Here is a 16632-nt window from a genome sequence, read left to right as displayed (position 1 = left end):
CTATTTTTTCATTAGATCAATCAAAAAACAGTCAGCCAATCAGAAGAGAGTCAGAGCCTCCTCTCTTCTGATTGGCTGACCAAGACCTGGTGTTACGAGACGTCCAGAGAGAAGCTGAGAGAGGAGATGGAGAATTAGTTTGAAAATAAAACACAACCGAAGAGGAAATTGAATCTAAATGTATTTATTTGAGTTTAAATTAAAACATGGGAGGGAGGAAGTTACACATGCAGGTTTCTGTGCTGAGAAGAAAACTGCTCTTCGTTCAAATTTTATTGAAATCACTTTATTTGTTCAGGAATCAGACGTAAACACAATTTTAAAATCACTTTCCAGTTGATGAGCAGGTTTTATACACAAACGTGTGAATATAACGACAACGACAACTCCACTATGTAAACAATATGATTTTTTCTTTTTGTTCGATTGTGATAAATAAACAGAGTTTAACAGTCTGGTATTAACTGATTAACTGCTCTCAAATACTGGACCAAAAACTCAACGACTGACTGTGCTACATGTCATAAAAGCTGGTGTTGAAATTACTGCCAGGAATTAACGGTTGATATGGTGATATATACATAAATCTTTAAACTGGACTTTCAAACTCAGTTTAGTGTGAAATGTACAGACAGTTTCACTCACAGTGAACAAATGAGCAAAAAACGGCAAGTGGAATTTTTTGTGAATGAGAAAAAAAAAACCCAAACACTGTAGTTATGTTTGCTTGTTCAATAATAAAAAATAAAAAAAACACATAATAAAACAATCTTCCCTTTACATATCCAGACCCAACAAGATCAATAAAGTTGTGCTGATTGTATAGAACAAACATTCAGACCTACACAAGCTACACAAAGACATGCATGTATTGTACAAAAACATTAATATCTCTACACGACTCCCTTTTACACATCAGGAACAGGAACAAGCGTTATCCCAAGATTCATTGCGTCCTGGTTAATAAAACTAACATTGACTTGACTAGAGAGCCTGAGGATCACACTGTTAAAATGTTTGTTGGTTGTGTTTAAAGCAGAAGTAAGTGATATATTTGTGTTAATATAAGTCTTAAATAGTTATATCTTCCGACAGCAATCACTTACATAGAGTGTTTGGACCGAAACACGGGTCTCTCAGTCACTCTGCTCTGCTCTGAGCCGAGGAGAAAACTTTTCTCGTATCCTACAGTTTTTATCCAATGAGGAGAGAGAACGGCATGCAGGGCTGTGTGTGCAGCCAAGGGACGCCGTGAATGTGGTGACGTAGGGACGAGGACTGTTATGGTGCGTTCAAGGCAACTCGTATTTTTCCGACCTGTGAAGTGGTACCAGTTCGATCTGGTACGACTTCACGGGTCAGAAGTTACGAGTGGCCGTTATAGTGACTTTCACAGGTAAAACAGGTCGGAAAAACACGAGTGGGTTGCCTGGAACGCTACAAAGTCGTAAGTTGTGACTTGAAGCTGTAATTTACGGTTTCAAAAGCCTACCTGGAACGCAGCATTAGCCAAAACGACCGGATCGCTTACTTCTGCTTTAAGTTAGCTAGGTTTAATCCTGGGATAGAGTTAGCCTAACCTAACCTTAACCCAACAGGCCAACGGCAAAACTGTTGAAACTAGGGACCTTAAAACTTAAAAGTTTTCGTGCAAAACTGTGACACGTCGGATGGTGTCGCTTTACGATGATGCAATGATGACGCAAAAGCAGGAAGTGCCAAACCTTCGTAAAAAAAAAAAGCGTAGTGGCGTAGTCCGAACTGGGACACACACACACACACACAGTTTTATTTATAATGAAGTGTGTTATTTTTCCCTCTGTTTGCTTCAGACGTTCACGATCATATCAACAACATTGATTTATTGTCTTTTGTTCTGTGGAGGCTCGGCTGCGTCCTGTGATGTTTTCTGTCTCAATCCACGACATTCATAAAAAAAAGAAAAAAGAAAAGAAAAAACAAAACAAAACACAGAGTGAATCCTCCTGACAACCCAAAGACATCAAGATACAAAAAAAAAGGCCTTGTTATGTTTATGTTTCCTCCTCTGGACTTCGTCGGGCCGTCAGACTGCTGCGTCATGAATCACACCTCCACAGGATACAACCCACGATCTGGACCGGCTCAAACATCTGGATAATGAAGTTTGATCAGCGGTGGAAGGAGCCAGATGACGATACGAAACGGACGGTCGCATCGTCCAACACCGTGAAACACTTTGGGCTTGATGATGTTTCCTCCTCCTACACTGCAAAAACTCAAAATCTTTCCAAGAATATTTGTCTAATTTCTTGTCAAAGTGTCTAATTTCTAGTCAAAACTAATCTCTCTCCACTTAAAATAAGACTCGTCACCTAAAAACGAACTTGTTTTTAGATAAGTTTCACTTGTTTCAAACACTTTTTACTTCTTTCAAGCATATTTTCACTTGAAATAAGTAGAAAAATCTGCCAGTGAAAGCAAGTTTTTTTGTGCTTGTAATAAGAAAGAAAAACTTGCTCCACTATCAGATTTTTCTACTTATTTCAAGTGAAAATCAGCTTGAAAGAAGTAAAATGCGTCTAAAAACAAGTTACTTTTTATGTGATGAGTCTTATTTTAGGTATAATTAGATTTATTTTGACTAGAAATTACATTTTTGACTGGAAATAGGACAAATATTCTTGGTAAGATTTTGAGTTTTTGCAGTGTAAGTCCTCCTGTGTAGATCTGGATCCAGACCTGAAGACGTCATGGAGGTGGAACTGGTCCTGAACATCTGGATCTGAAGGTAAAACATGTTCCACAGCTGGATATGATAATCCAGCTCACTGTACCATAAGACTCCGCCACCGCCACCGTCACCGTCACCGTCACTGTGCCTCTGACTTTACGTTACATTTCCCTTATAAAAACACATTAACACAAACAACAACCTAAACCCCGAGCAGCTGAGTGATGTCATCTCAGTCCTCGCTCAGTGATTGGCTGCTCAGACGTTTGGTCACACGGAGACGTGATGTTTGTGAGGTTCAAAATGTTTTTTGTCGTTGAACCTCGGCCGGGATCATCACAACGAGGTCAGGTCCTGGACCTCCAGCAGCATGGCGTCCTGCTCCGTCCTCAGCTGGTCCCGCACCTGGAGGCGTCCCACCAGCTCCGAGCTCAGGTCTGAGGGACGGAGACAGGGGAGACGGGTGAGACGGGTGAGAAAGACACAGGTCCAAACTAGGGTTGTCACGAGAATCGATACTTACTTTACCTTACTTATTATTTTACCATTTAGCTATGATCAGTGGTCATATTGAGTGAAATGTATTACAAATAATGTCATAGTCCATCTCAAAAAAGACATCATTGCCTTTTTCCAAAAATCACAACTCCCCCCTCCTTTTTGATGGATGTGGTCTCTTCCGCCCTGCACCTTGCCTGCATCAGTCTGTGCTTGGGGAACTAGGGATTTCAAATGTTTTATCAAAGAGGAACTATGCAAGTCCGCTGCTTTTCTGCTGTTTTGCTAGCAGTCCCTGGCCATGTGCATTCGTTTATGAGAAGCCTCCGAAAAATCAATACATGGAGCGGTGAAATAAGTTTTTAGAAGTGCATCCACCTTATTGTTCCACATTGTAAGATAAGATAATGTTTCTGAAATTTTTTTGGTCCCCAGCATTAGTGCCCAAAATAAGTGATTTGAGGGCATCCCCAAAACATTTTGCGTGATAGGACATTCACATTCACTGTGCCCCCTCCAATTTTGGGTTTGCATGACGCCCCTGTTTGGTCCCCAAGTCGATGCCAACATGCAAAAATAAGTCAGTACCTGCTTTTTTTTGGTACTGTGAGTACCGGTCGACTTTTTTGGAACAAAAATGCGGGAATTATGAAATCATGCAAGCCCCGCCATATTACATGCATTTTGCACGGAAATCGGCAATTTATGCGGCGAAAGTGCGGCATCTTTGAAATAATGCAGCCCCCCGCATAAATGTGTGGACTTTGGCTGATTATGCGTTGAATTATGCAATCGCATAATCGCGTTTTTCTGGAGGGACTGATAATACATCCATGGTTTGGACCAGAGAAAAAACAAACGTGTGTAAATGTGAAACGTACGAGCTGAAAAATGAAACAATGAGGCATTTTTGCACCAGTTTAGTGTGAACGCAGCCTAAATGTGAATGAATGAGAACAACAGATCTCTGGTTGAACTACTTGAAGGATAAAAGTAATGAGGTTTCTGTTTGTGTTAAACCATATTTACCATTTCAACTCTGTTCTTACTTCATGTTGCTGCTGCTGTTTAAATTCTGTGCAGTGCGAGAAGTTGTTGAAGCACAGTGGAGCTTAAATCAGGGCCGTTGTATAGGGGAGGAAGGTGATTTTTTTTTTCTGCATAAGACCCTGACTAATACTCGTAGTACACTGTAAAAACTCAACATCTTTTCAAGAATAAATGTCTTATTTCTTGTCCAAATGTCTCATTTCTAGTCAAAGCTAATCTCTTTCCACTTAAAATAAGACTCATCACCTAAAAATTAACTTTTTTTAAGATAATTTTCACTTGTTTCAAACAAATTTCCACTTGAAATAAGTAGAAAAATCTGCCAGTGAAAGCAGGTTTTTTGTGCTTGTAATAAGGAAGAAAAACTTGTTCCACTGTCAGATTTTTTCTACTTATTCCAAGTGAAAATATGCTTGAAAGGAGTAAAAAAAAGTGTCTAAAAACAAGCTACTTTTAATATGATATGTCTTATTTTAAGTATAATGAGATTTGTTTTGACTAGAAATTACATTTTGACTAGAAATAAGACAAATATTCTTGGTAAGATACTTGAGTTTTTGCAGTGTAATGCTGCATTAGCATCAAGACAGTGTAGGCTAAATAAAAAATGATAATACATACGTAGTCTAAGAAAAAAAAAAAAGGAAAAGTTAGGGGGAGGGGCCCACTTTAGTATTCTTTAAGGGGGTCCAGAATTCCTAGCAACGGCCCTGGCTTAAATACAATAAAGTTAGATGTGAAACTGTTTTTTTTTTGTTTTGTTCATGCCTAATGAATTTAGAAACACATGGGCTCTATTTTCTTTTTTAAATCGTGGTATCGAATAAGTATCAGGAATCCTGAAGATGTACTGTTATTGGTTATCAACTACTGAAATTCTGGTATCGTGACAAGCCGAGTCCAGACACAGAAGGAGAGATGAAGAGTTGAGTGTGAACGTGAGCGGTTGTTTTACCCTGAATGGTTCGACTGAGAGAGTCACGGAGAGAACGAAGCTCCTTCACGCTGAAGCTCTGCAGGTCGCTGCGCTCCACATGTCTCCTCTGGACCACGGGACCGGTCTGAGCTGCAGACTGAGGAGAGAGGGAGGGAGGGAGGAGGGGGGAGAGGGGGGGTGGAGGGGGGAGGAGAGTGGGTGAGAAGGAGAGAGAGAGGAGGAGGAAAGAAGGAGAAAAGAGATGAAGAGGGAAAGTAAGAGGAATGAGGGAGGAAAGGGTAGAGAGAGAGGGAGGAGGAGGAAAGAGGGAGAAAAGAGATGAGGAGGAAAAGTAAGAATAATGAAAGAGGAAGAGAGGGAGGGAGGAGGAAAGGGAGGAGAGGGATGGGGGAATGGGTCAGAAGGAGAGAGAAGGAGGGAGAGAGGAGGAAAGAAGGAGAAAAGAGATGAGGAGGGAAAGTAAGAGGAATGAGGGAGAGGGAGAGAGAGGGAGGAGGAAAGGGAGGAGAGAATAGAGAAGGATGAGGGGAAGGATGAGAGTGGGTGAGAATGAGAGAGAAGGAGGGAGAGAGGAGGAAAGAAGGAGGAGGGAAAGGGAGGAGAGAATAAAGTGGGAGGAAGACAGTGAGGATGCGGGGGAATAGAAAGGGGGAGAGAGAGGAGGAGGGGAGTGGAGGGGGGGCGAGGAAGAAGAGAAGGAGGAATGAAGAAAAGCAGGAGGAGAGGAAGTAGGAGAGGAGGAAAGGGAGAATAAGGACAAGAAGGAAGGAGGAGGAGGAGAGGAGAGAGGAAGTCAGAGAGGATGGGGAATAGAAAAGAGGCATGAGAGGGAAAGATGGAGGGGGAGAGAGAGGAGGACTAAGGGGGGAAGAGGAGAGAGGGAGGAACATAGAGAAGGAGAAGGAAAGAGGAAGGAAGAAGAGAGGGAGGACTGAAAAGGAGGCGGAGAGAAAGATAGGAAGGAGAGGGAAGTGGAGGAGCCGAAGCAGTGGAGAAAGAAAATGAGAGTAAGGACACGAAGGAAGGGGAGGAGGAAGAGGAGAAAGAGGAGGAAATGAAGGAGGAGCAGAGGGGAAAGGTGGAGATAAAGGAGTAGAAGAGGAGGAGGAGGAGGAGGAGGAGTAGACGAGGAGGAGGAGGAGGAGGAGGAGGAGCAGCAGGAGGAGTAGAGTCTGTCTCCTCACCAGCGTCTTGTTGTCTGACGTCCTCAGTCGGTCCCTCAGGCTCCTCAACGTGTTCCTGAAACCTCTGGACTTCGGTTTCTCCGGTTTGGCCGCAGCTGGAGGGTTCTTCTGGACCTGGACACCTCCTCTCTGTCAGGAGGAGGAGCAGGAGGAGGAGGAGGAGCAGGAGGAGCAGGAGGAGGAGGAGGAGGAGGAAATTTAATACCACTGCTGCTAGTGAACTTGTTTTAAATGGATAGTTCACTGAAAATTCAAATTGCACTCATTATCTACTCTCCCTCATGTCAACTAAGGGCTGGGAGAAGTTTCAGAGTCCTCCGTGCCTTCTCTGAGTTACGGGGGGGGGTTGCGCAGCAGTATTTGTCCATATAATGGTTGTCAATGGATACTAACTTTCTTCGTCCAAAAAAAACACACCAAAAAACATCCAAATACCTCCATACTGCTCGTCTGTAATGTCCCTCTTGTATTGAAGCCCCGACATGAGAAATTGTCCCGGTTCGTCAAATTTAGACGAACCGGGATGAGGAGCTTCGAGAAGCTTCCGCTACAAACAAGCTTGAAATATAGACTTATTTAATTTTTTTCGGAACAATTTCTCATGTCGGGGCTTCAACACAAGAGGGACATTACAGACGAGCAAAGTGGTATCCGAAAAAAAGTGGTATCCATTCACAACCGTCATATGGACATGCAGTGCTGCACGGAGCCCCGCTGTAACTCAGAGAAACTTCTCCCAGCCCTTAGTCGACATGAGGGTGAGTAGATAATGAGTGAAATTTGAATTTTGGGTGAACTATCCCTTTAACTGGTTTTAACTGGTCTTTACTCACCCAGGAGCTGGAGCTCTCCTTCTTGGTCCCGTCTCCTCCCTCCTTCTCCTCCTCCTCCTCACTCTCACTGTTGTTGATGAAGCAGAGCTGAAGGTTCATCTGAGTCTGGAGCCTGAAACACAACGTCACTGGTCGTTAGAGGAACTGCAGCTTTAGCACTTAAAGGGATAGTTCAACATTTTGGCAAATTGGCCCATTGCCATAATCCCTATAGTCATAGCAGTAGGTTCGTTACCTTTAATTGTCGGTGCAAGCTATTTTTAGAACGGCGGAGCAGAGCCGTTAGCTGCTCAGAGCTACGCTACGGAGGCTCATGGGATTTCTTGGTTTCCCTCATCAAACTCATCAAATACACAATCCAACAACTCCACAACGCTCTGGTGGACAAGTTGTGACCTGCACATTCACCACGCTATGAGATAATAACAGAACGTCACCAGACAGAGTTGTTTTAGAGGGAAATGCAGAGACTGTTTGATGAAAAACTGCCCCCGACGGGAACGCGCATCAGCGGTTTTGCATGAATTTCCCTCTAAAACAACTCTGTCTGGTAACGTTCTGTTATTATCTCATAGCGTGGTGAATGTGCAGGTCACAACTTGTCCACCAGAGCGCTTTGGAGTCGTTGGATTGTGTATTTGATGAGTCTGATGAGGGAAACCAAGAAATCCCATGAGCCTCCGTAGTGTAGCTCTGAGCAGCTCACAGCTCTGCTCCGCCGTTCTAAAAACAGCTTGCACCGACAATTAAAGATAACGAACCTACTGCTATGACTATAGGGATTATGGCAATGGGCCAATTTGCCAGAATGTTGAACTATCCCTTTGACGCTCTTATTGTGAAACTCTGGATAAATTACCACATCAACTTCCTTCGTCCAGGTGAGCAGTGTGTGTGTGTGTGTGTGTACCTGGAGGTGAGGGCCAGCACGTGGCTGTTACAGGCGTCGTCTCCGTCCTCCCAGCTCTCTGCTCTCCGGCCTCGCTCCTCCGACCAGCTGACCGGAGCTCGGCCTCGCTCCAGGGGAAGTCCACTCTGAAACCGCACAACACGACACGACACGACATGACAGTTAGAGGAGGCAACAACAGGGGGAATCCTCCTTTACATAAACTTTTTCCTGCAGTCTATTAGACAACATCTGGATTAACAAAACCTGACATAAAAAACCTCAGGATTAAGAGACTCAGGAGAAGGTATTCTGGATTAACAGATTTTAAATTGACAGACTCTGAATTAACAACTTCAGGATTAACCAACTCAGGAGGATTGTAGATTCTGGATTAACTGGTTTAGGATTATCCATTTCAGGATTTAGAGTTTGTGGATACACACACTCTTGATTATCAAATTCAGGATTAACAGACTCAGAATTAGCCAACTCAGTATTTGTAGATTCTGGATTATCTGACTCAGAATTTACAGATTGTGGATTAACACACTCTGGACGATCAAATTCAGGATTAACATACTCAGGTTTAGCCAACTCAGTATAGATTCTGCATTATCGGACTCAGGATTTACAGATTGTGGATTAAGATTTCAAGATACTTTATTGTCATTGTACTTGTGTGTACAACGAAATTCAAAGTGCACAGTCAGATATGGACTTGTTAAAAAAAAGACACACTCTGGATTATCAAATTTATGTTTTAAAGACTCAGTATTACCAGATTCTGGCTTAATTGAATCAGGATTCGCAGATTGTGGATTAACTGACCCAGGATTAATCAACTCAGGATAAACCAATTCAGGTTTGACATATCCAGGATTAACCAGCTCAGGATTTACAGATTGTGGATTAACTGACTCAGGATTAAAACACTCTGGATTAACATATCAGAGTCTGGATTAGCACACTCCAGATTGACATATTCAGGATTAACAAACATCAAGATCAACAAATGATGATCTCTGACCTTCGCCCTTTTCTCCTTCTTCTCCTCCTCTTGCTTCTCCAGCTCGGCGATGCGCAGGCTCAGCGCCTCCCAGTGCATGATGGGAAGGCCCAGATTGTCCTCGCCGTAGCCCTCCTGCCAGATCAGCGCCGCCCCCTCTGAATCTTCCTCCTCTTCTTCTTCCTCCTCCTCCTCCTCCTCCTCTTCGTTGTCAGCGTCGTCGTCGTCGCTCCTCCTGTCGTCCTCGGCCTCGTTGCTCTCCTTCTCCTCCCCCTGCTGACTCTGTCGCTCCTTCTCTCCCTCCATCTCTGCAGAGGAGGAACAACAACACGGGTTTATCCCAGTGACATATATAAGTGGATATATTATTATCACATAATATACATCCACTGGATATATGAAGATCTAAGTTTATAACTAACTAACTAACTAAAATATCATATATTTGTTGTGCCCATTGTAACATTTGTGTATGTATATGTATGGAAAAACATCTACACAATGACATCAAATGTTAATGTTGTCATCAAATGTTAATATAGTCAAATTATTAAAAATAATATATAAATCATGTATGCTTACACAAGTTTTTCTTATCAAATGTATACATCTCTGTTTTAAATGTACATATTGTTGTTGTTGATAGTTTAAAAGGGTTCTTATATACAAGACATGGCTAGAAAAAGGTTTAGCAGCACCTTGACATGTTTCTAATGGACTATTGCATATATTTACATTTATATCAACACGTATTGATGGGCTTTGATATGGATATGTATGTATATCATTTATATGTACAAGATAAACATATAAACTACATGGATAGGAGACATTTATAAGCAAAATCTTTATGACACATGTGGCATATCAACTGTATGTGTAAATAATAGACTCCATGTATGTGTTCTGTTCTGTATGATCAATATATGAAAAAGAGTTATGTTTTATGCATAAATAATCATACATGTGTCAGAGTGCATATTATACATATGGTCTTAACATTTATGTCACTATATACAGTTGTTCCCATTTCAAATAGGTTTCATATATGATTGTTTCATGTAGGCCTATGCTTTTACATGTTTGTAGCTGCATATAAAGTCAAAACATAGCCTATCAAGTAGAAAGAAAGTAATTATGTAAATGTGCATATATAGAAACAGTGTTGCACGGTGTTTGTGTCTGTAGCTACAGACAGTGACTAACAGGGTGAGGACAGGCCTGATGATCCGGATCCTCTGGGACCAGGTTCAGCCCCTGAGCAGAAAACAACCGGAGAAACGAGCGAAATCTACAAAAAAAAAAGTCCAAACTCCCCAAAGTCCCGGTCCTGGTTTGAGACTAAAACCAGCCAGAGTCTATGAATAAATAAAGAGGAAAAAGCGGACTCACCTCAGTCCTCGGACACTGACTCAACTAACTGACGTCGTCCTCCACAGTGTTGCCACATTGCTCAGCTCCTCCTCCTCCTCCCCATCTTCCTCCTTCCCTTCTCACTCCTAGAAAACTTCCAAGGAAAACTTTCCACGGTTTCTCTGGGGGCAGCGCGCTCCTGGTCCGGTTCTCTGGACCTGCTGCTGGTCCCTGCTGGTCCCTGCTGGTCCCGTCCGGTCCGTCGGCCTCAGAGACCCCACCACTGCTCAGCTCCGTCCGGGACTCGGACCCTGAACAAAAGGAACCTGAGGAATTCCGCAGCAACAGGAGCGTTTGGGACTGAAGACGCTTCCCTGGAACTTCCTGTCGCTGCCTTCAAAATAAAAGCCTTTTTCGGGGGGTTATCATATCAAGACAAGCAGCCACCCCTCCCCCCTCCACCGGGAAACCCTGATACTGCAGCTATATATATATATAAAAAACAACAACAATAGGTTACTGCCGCTGTCTTCAGTCTCTAGATTATACAAATACGTTTATTTATGTATTTATAATAGATACTTTGGCATGTAGGCCTATGTACATTTTCACCAACAAAAAATATCCTATGCATGTAGCCTAGTTACATAAATATAGGCATTTTTGTGTGCATTTAAATGTTTTTGTGTTTTGAGTCAGATATAAATCCTGAAAACTGTTTGTGAATTCTTTTTTGTTCATTTAATTTCTGTGTGCATTTATTCATTTTGAGACGGTTCTAGCTCTCTGTGTCATGTGCTTATATTGTACATGTCAGTACTAAAGTCCACTATATTATATCAGATATATAAATTTAAAAGACAACCATGTTAAAACTGATGATAAATGAAGTTAAAACATAAGTTTGTAACATATAATGCCGTATATAATTCATTATGTTACAGTAATATTTTCCAAAAACATTTTACCATGGGTACCTATATAAAAAAAAAATGAAAATGTACCTTCATATATGGATATGAATATATTTCCATATATGGCCACATATAAAGCCATGTATGTTGCATTTCAAATTATACAGTAGTTTAATAGCATAGTTTATGTCACAAATTTGAGTGTTAACACATAATAAATAAATCATAAATAAATAATAATAAACACATTATCACACAGTATTCACTGTCTGGCAGGATCAACATGCTACTACCAGCAGTTACAGCTGGTCAAAGGAGCCTTGTAGTTACTCATTAATGAATAAAGTTGTGTTTTTATTATCAGTTATAAACGTTATAATGTTCGTAAATGATCAGCTACCGTATAAATAAAAGGTGGTGAAAGTGACGATAATGGAGGAGAATCGATCCAGTAAACAGACCACAGATCAGTGAACGGGGGACAAAAGACTGACTGAACAGTTCAATAGTTTATTATTGTAAACTCATATAACCAGAGGATGTGTATATCTGATATTCGAATAGGTGAAACACCCTTTACATAATCACTGTGGAACATTTATGTTATATTTTAGATTTCACCACCACCCTCAGTGTCCAGATCCAGATCCAAACTCTTCAAGATGACCAAATCTGGATAATGATGCTCTATGGGACTGTGCATCACAGTGAATGCTGACAGCAGCATGGGGTCACTCAGAGTGTTTGAAAACTCAGTGTATGTATTGTTTTCTGTGCTCTTTGTTGTTTCTTCAATGTCTTTTAAACAGCCACACCCCATCTGGTTGAGCTGTTAAAATACATTAAAAAAAAGAAGCAAATATACAGTAGCCTACCTACATTAGTGAAATTGTGAATATTTCCCCATGTGTTTCAAATTCAAACTTCAAATTTCAAAATTCAAACTTCAAATTTATATTCAGTTTGGGAAAAATAGTTGGGGAAAAGTTTTTCAGTTGTAGAATATTCAAAAGTTAGCTTTATTCACTGTAATGGTTTAAAATTTGGTGCAAAAAATATGAATCAATAAATGTATATAGCTACTACATTATAAATATTGTTTATTTGACCAGTTTGAATTTAATTTAAATCACATTTTGTTCCTGAAATCCCCCCTGAATCCATAATCCTGTTTTTTTTTTAATCAAAGTTACTGATCCTACTAAAAAGCTTTTAACAACACAAACTGAGGTTTGCGTTTGTGGTTTTGAACAACCCATTTTCAAGATTTAATCCAAACAAAAATCCGATCAGATTACCTTTGAACAACTCATTATCTTCAGCTGTTCAGAGAGGAGACACCAGGTGGCAGCAGGAGACCATCCATCCATCCATCCATCCATCCATCCATCCATCCATCCATCCATCCATCCATCCATCAATACTTTATCCATACATTATCCATTTCACCTGGACAGGTGTCTGTGTGAAGCTGGAGACGTTTCTCCATCATTTGATGTTATTATTATTGTGCATGTTATTTATATGACTTTGATTGAATAACAGTGATTAATAGTTAACATATACACACTGTGGTGGTACTGTCCCATACAGAATAATGCCTTTTCTGTAGTGGCCTCTAAACTGTGTAACTCCTTACCCCCTGAATTACATTTTATTAATGACCTGGCACCCTTCAAGAAGAAGAGTTTTAAGAATTTTAAAACTCACTTATTTAGAAAGGCTTTTAATATCCAGTGACATTTGTCATTTGTCATGTATTTTATCATTTCTTTGTTCGCATTTTCTTTGTATCTGTTATGTAAAGCACTTTGCTCATCATTCCGGATGTTGTAAGGTGCTATATAAATAAACGTTATTATTATTATACTGTATATGACATCATATATGGCCTTATATAAAGGAGGATGGTGTCATATGTCACACATAAGGCCATGTATTGTAGCCTATATATCTGCTGGATATATGAAGATATACTTTCATATAATGCGCTAAAATGTGTATATGTTTGTATGGATATTTTTATTTGTTAAAAATTAAATTGTTGAATCTACATAAAAATAACACATAAATCATATATGTCATATATGACATATTTGTAATATGTCAATGGGCTTTGGTATGTATCATGTATACACATTATGAACGTTACTGTAAAAATTAAATTGTTGAATCTACATAAAAACAACACATATTTGTAATATGTCAATGGGCTTTGGTATGTATCATGCATATACATTATGAACATATGTACATATGAATAAACTACATGAGACTTATACATATATATTTTATATTGACATAACTCCACATGTCATATATTATGAAAAATACACATATTTTCTATATTAATAGTTATATACATATGTCAGAGTAAGCATTGTGCATACATTAACATACATATTTATATGGTTTTATGGACTATGTGTTGCTGTATGAAGTTTGTTCCAATTACTAATAGATTTTTACATCTATATGCACATATATTACATATATGGAAATACATAAATAATATTTGTGTTTGTGGTGACAAGTCTTGGACACATATCATGGATCTTGAACCTCAACCACCCACCCCTCCCCTCCTCCCGATCCCCCCCATGTATGTATATATCTGCTGGATATATGATGATGTACTTTGCGCTAAAATGTGTATATGTATGTATGGATTTTTTTTATTTGTTAAAAATTTAATTGTTGAATCTACATAAAAACAACACATAAATCATATATGTCATATTTGTAATATGTCAATGGGCTTTGGTACGTATCATGTATATACATTATGAACATATACAGATATGTACATATGAATAAACTACATATATGAGACTTATACATATATATTTTATATTGACATAACTCCACATGTCATAGATTATGAAAAATACACATATTTCTATATTAATAGTTATTTTCATTGTTCCTCAAACCAAACTGAAAACAAAGGGTGACCGTGTGTTTTTAGCTCTGGCTCCCCGGCTTTGGAACAGCCTTCCTTTTAGTGTTAGATCAGCTGACTCCATTGCAGTTTTTAAACAACGTCTTAAAACCCACTTTTATAGGATGGCATACTCTTAACTATTTCCTGTTCTTGTTTAATTATTTTAACATTTTATTTGCACTGCAAGAGCATTTCTACTTATTTCTAAAATCATTTGTATTGTACCTTTGTGAATTTGTGCTCTTACTGTTTTGGTGGGTGCACTGCTGTTGACTATGGGGCATTTTTTGATTGATTGTGGGTCATCGTGGGGTTTGCATAGGTTTTTCTTCTGTTTTTGTTCTTTTTTCTGTGATGTTTTATCTGTAAAGCACTTTATGCATTTGCTTGAAAAGTGCTATATAAATAAAATTATTATTATTATTATATACATATGTCAAAGTAAGCATTGTGCATACATTAACATACATATTATTATATATATATTATATGGTCTTATGGATATATGTGTTGCTGTATGAAGTTTGTTCCAATTACTAATAGATTTTTACATCTATATGCACATATATTACATATATGGAAATACATACATAATATTTGTGTTTGTGGTGACAAGTCTTGGACACATATCATGGATCTTAAACCTCACCCACCCTCCTCCCCCCCGGTCTGGATCAGCTGATCAGTCAATGAGAGGCGGAGTCGGACAGAAGCAGCAGGCTCTTTATTTCTGTTGCTATAGCTTTTAACCAAGTCAGCATTCATGATACACAGAGACAAACTGGAGCTACAGAAGCCTTCAACACGCACAGAGACCGGAACAAACAGAAGTAGAAGAAGAAGAAGAAGAAGAAGAAGTTATGGCACTCAAGTTAGTTTATACTGGGAATAATAATATTGCTTTAAACACAACCTCTACCCATGATCACTGTTTATAATCATGTCGTATTAAATATCAAATATATTCCTTTACTGCTGTATTTAGGTTATTGCTAACATCCAGCGTACTAACATTAAAGATAAATGACTCACTGTGATAATAGTCTGGTTCAAAAGTACAAATCTTACAGAAATAACAGTCCACGTTTGGCAGGTTATACTGGGACAGGGTCCACTGCAGGGCATGCACAGGGGGCTGATAGGACGGCGAGGAGGGGGAGGGAGGGAGGGAGGGAGGAAGGGGAGAGGAGGGGAGGGGAGGGAGGAGGAGGCGGGGCTTAAGCAGGGTCTCTCCCATTGGATGAGAGGAGCCGGAGGAGCCGTCACTCACTCACACAGTCTGTCACACATGCATTCGTCTTCTCCACTGGTATTTATTTTTAGACATCGGGTACAATCCTTTATTCATGTTTTTAGGTGTCATCTTCCTTTTTTTTCTCTTTTTTGTTTCTTTTTAAAGCGACACTAACGAGACCAGACCCAGAAAAAAACAAAAGAAAAAAACAAAAAAACAAAACAGGAGCTTCAGTTCACATGCCCACAGAGGCCGGGGGGGGGGGCGGAGCAGAGCCGGACGCTGGCCCCGCCCACTGTTCAAATCAGAAGAGCAGAGAGAGTCTGAGAGACAGGTGCACACACACACACACACACACACACATACACACTCTTACACACACACACACGCACACACACACGGATGATCTAAGGATGATCTTCAGTGTTATTATAAATTATCTACATAAATTATCTCTATTAATCAATCAATCAACCAATCAATCAATCAATCAATCAGTGCTGACAACGTAGGAAACAACTTGATGGATGAATTTAAAAAAAATAAGAAGATGTGAAACAAACTGATAATATGATGAACAGACGTATTGATCTTTGATCGTATTTGATGAGTTTGATGAGGGAAACCAAGAAATCCCATTAGCCTCCGTAGTGTAGCTCTGAGCAGCTCACGGCTCTGCTCCGCCGTTCTAAAAACAGCTTGCACCGACAATTAAAGGTAACGAACCTACTGCTGTGACTATAGGGATTATTATGGCAATGGGCCAATTTGCCAAAATGTTGAACTATCCCTTTAAGACACCTGGGAACTATTTTAAACATTTGTTGATCTTCGATTAAAAACAACACAACGACTTCTGCATGTCATCATTTGTAAGACGTGCTTTTATTTTGAAATTCCCCCGCTAAGTCTGATTACAGTAGCCTACTTTCTGCAATTTCATACTTTATTTGCAGAGACCTGTGTGTAGGTAATTACTAAAATATTTAGTTTGAGACTCTGAAATCCTGATTTAATGTAAACAAACGGGAACTTTACGATCGTATAGAGTTTTATTTTCTAGAGGATAAAAGT

At 39.8% G+C, this 16632-nt stretch overlaps 1 protein-coding gene across 1 annotated transcript; it reads right to left on the bottom strand.

Moving 5' to 3' along the window:
- Positions 1-2611: 2611 nt before the first annotated feature.
- Positions 2612-10727, bottom strand: LOC146968788 (schwannomin-interacting protein 1). Its single transcript, XM_085806484.1, has 7 exons — positions 10506-10727; positions 9135-9421; positions 8126-8250; positions 7216-7327; positions 6383-6511; positions 5217-5334; positions 2612-3150 (listed from the first exon to the last, which is right to left on the bottom strand). Exons 2-7 carry the CDS (start codon positions 9417-9419, stop codon positions 3050-3052), a joined length of 870 nt encoding a protein of 289 aa, XP_085662610.1. The 5' UTR covers positions 9420-9421; positions 10506-10727; the 3' UTR covers positions 2612-3049.
- Positions 10728-16632: the final 5905 nt, after the last annotated feature.

The sequence above is a fragment of the Trachurus japonicus genome, chromosome 18 (genome assembly GCF_045865225.1).
Source record: "Trachurus japonicus isolate A0001 chromosome 18, Traja_1.0".
NCBI lineage: Eukaryota > Metazoa > Chordata > Actinopteri > Carangiformes > Carangidae > Trachurus > Trachurus japonicus.
This window is presented reverse-complemented; position numbering and strand designations above follow the sequence as displayed.

Coding starts and splice junctions, on each gene's coding strand:
- LOC146968788 (XM_085806484.1), bottom strand. CDS start 9,419: ATGGAGGGAGAGAAGGAGCGACAGAGTCAGCAGGGGGAGGAGAAGGAG. Junction 6,512..7,215: donor AGGAGAGCTCCAGCTCCTGG/GTGAGTAAAGAC, acceptor TCCTCCTGACAG/AGAGGAGGTGTCCAGGTCCA. Junction 3,151..5,216: donor TCTCAGTCGAACCATTCAGG/GTAAAACAACCG, acceptor TCCGTCCCTCAG/ACCTGAGCTCGGAGCTGGTG.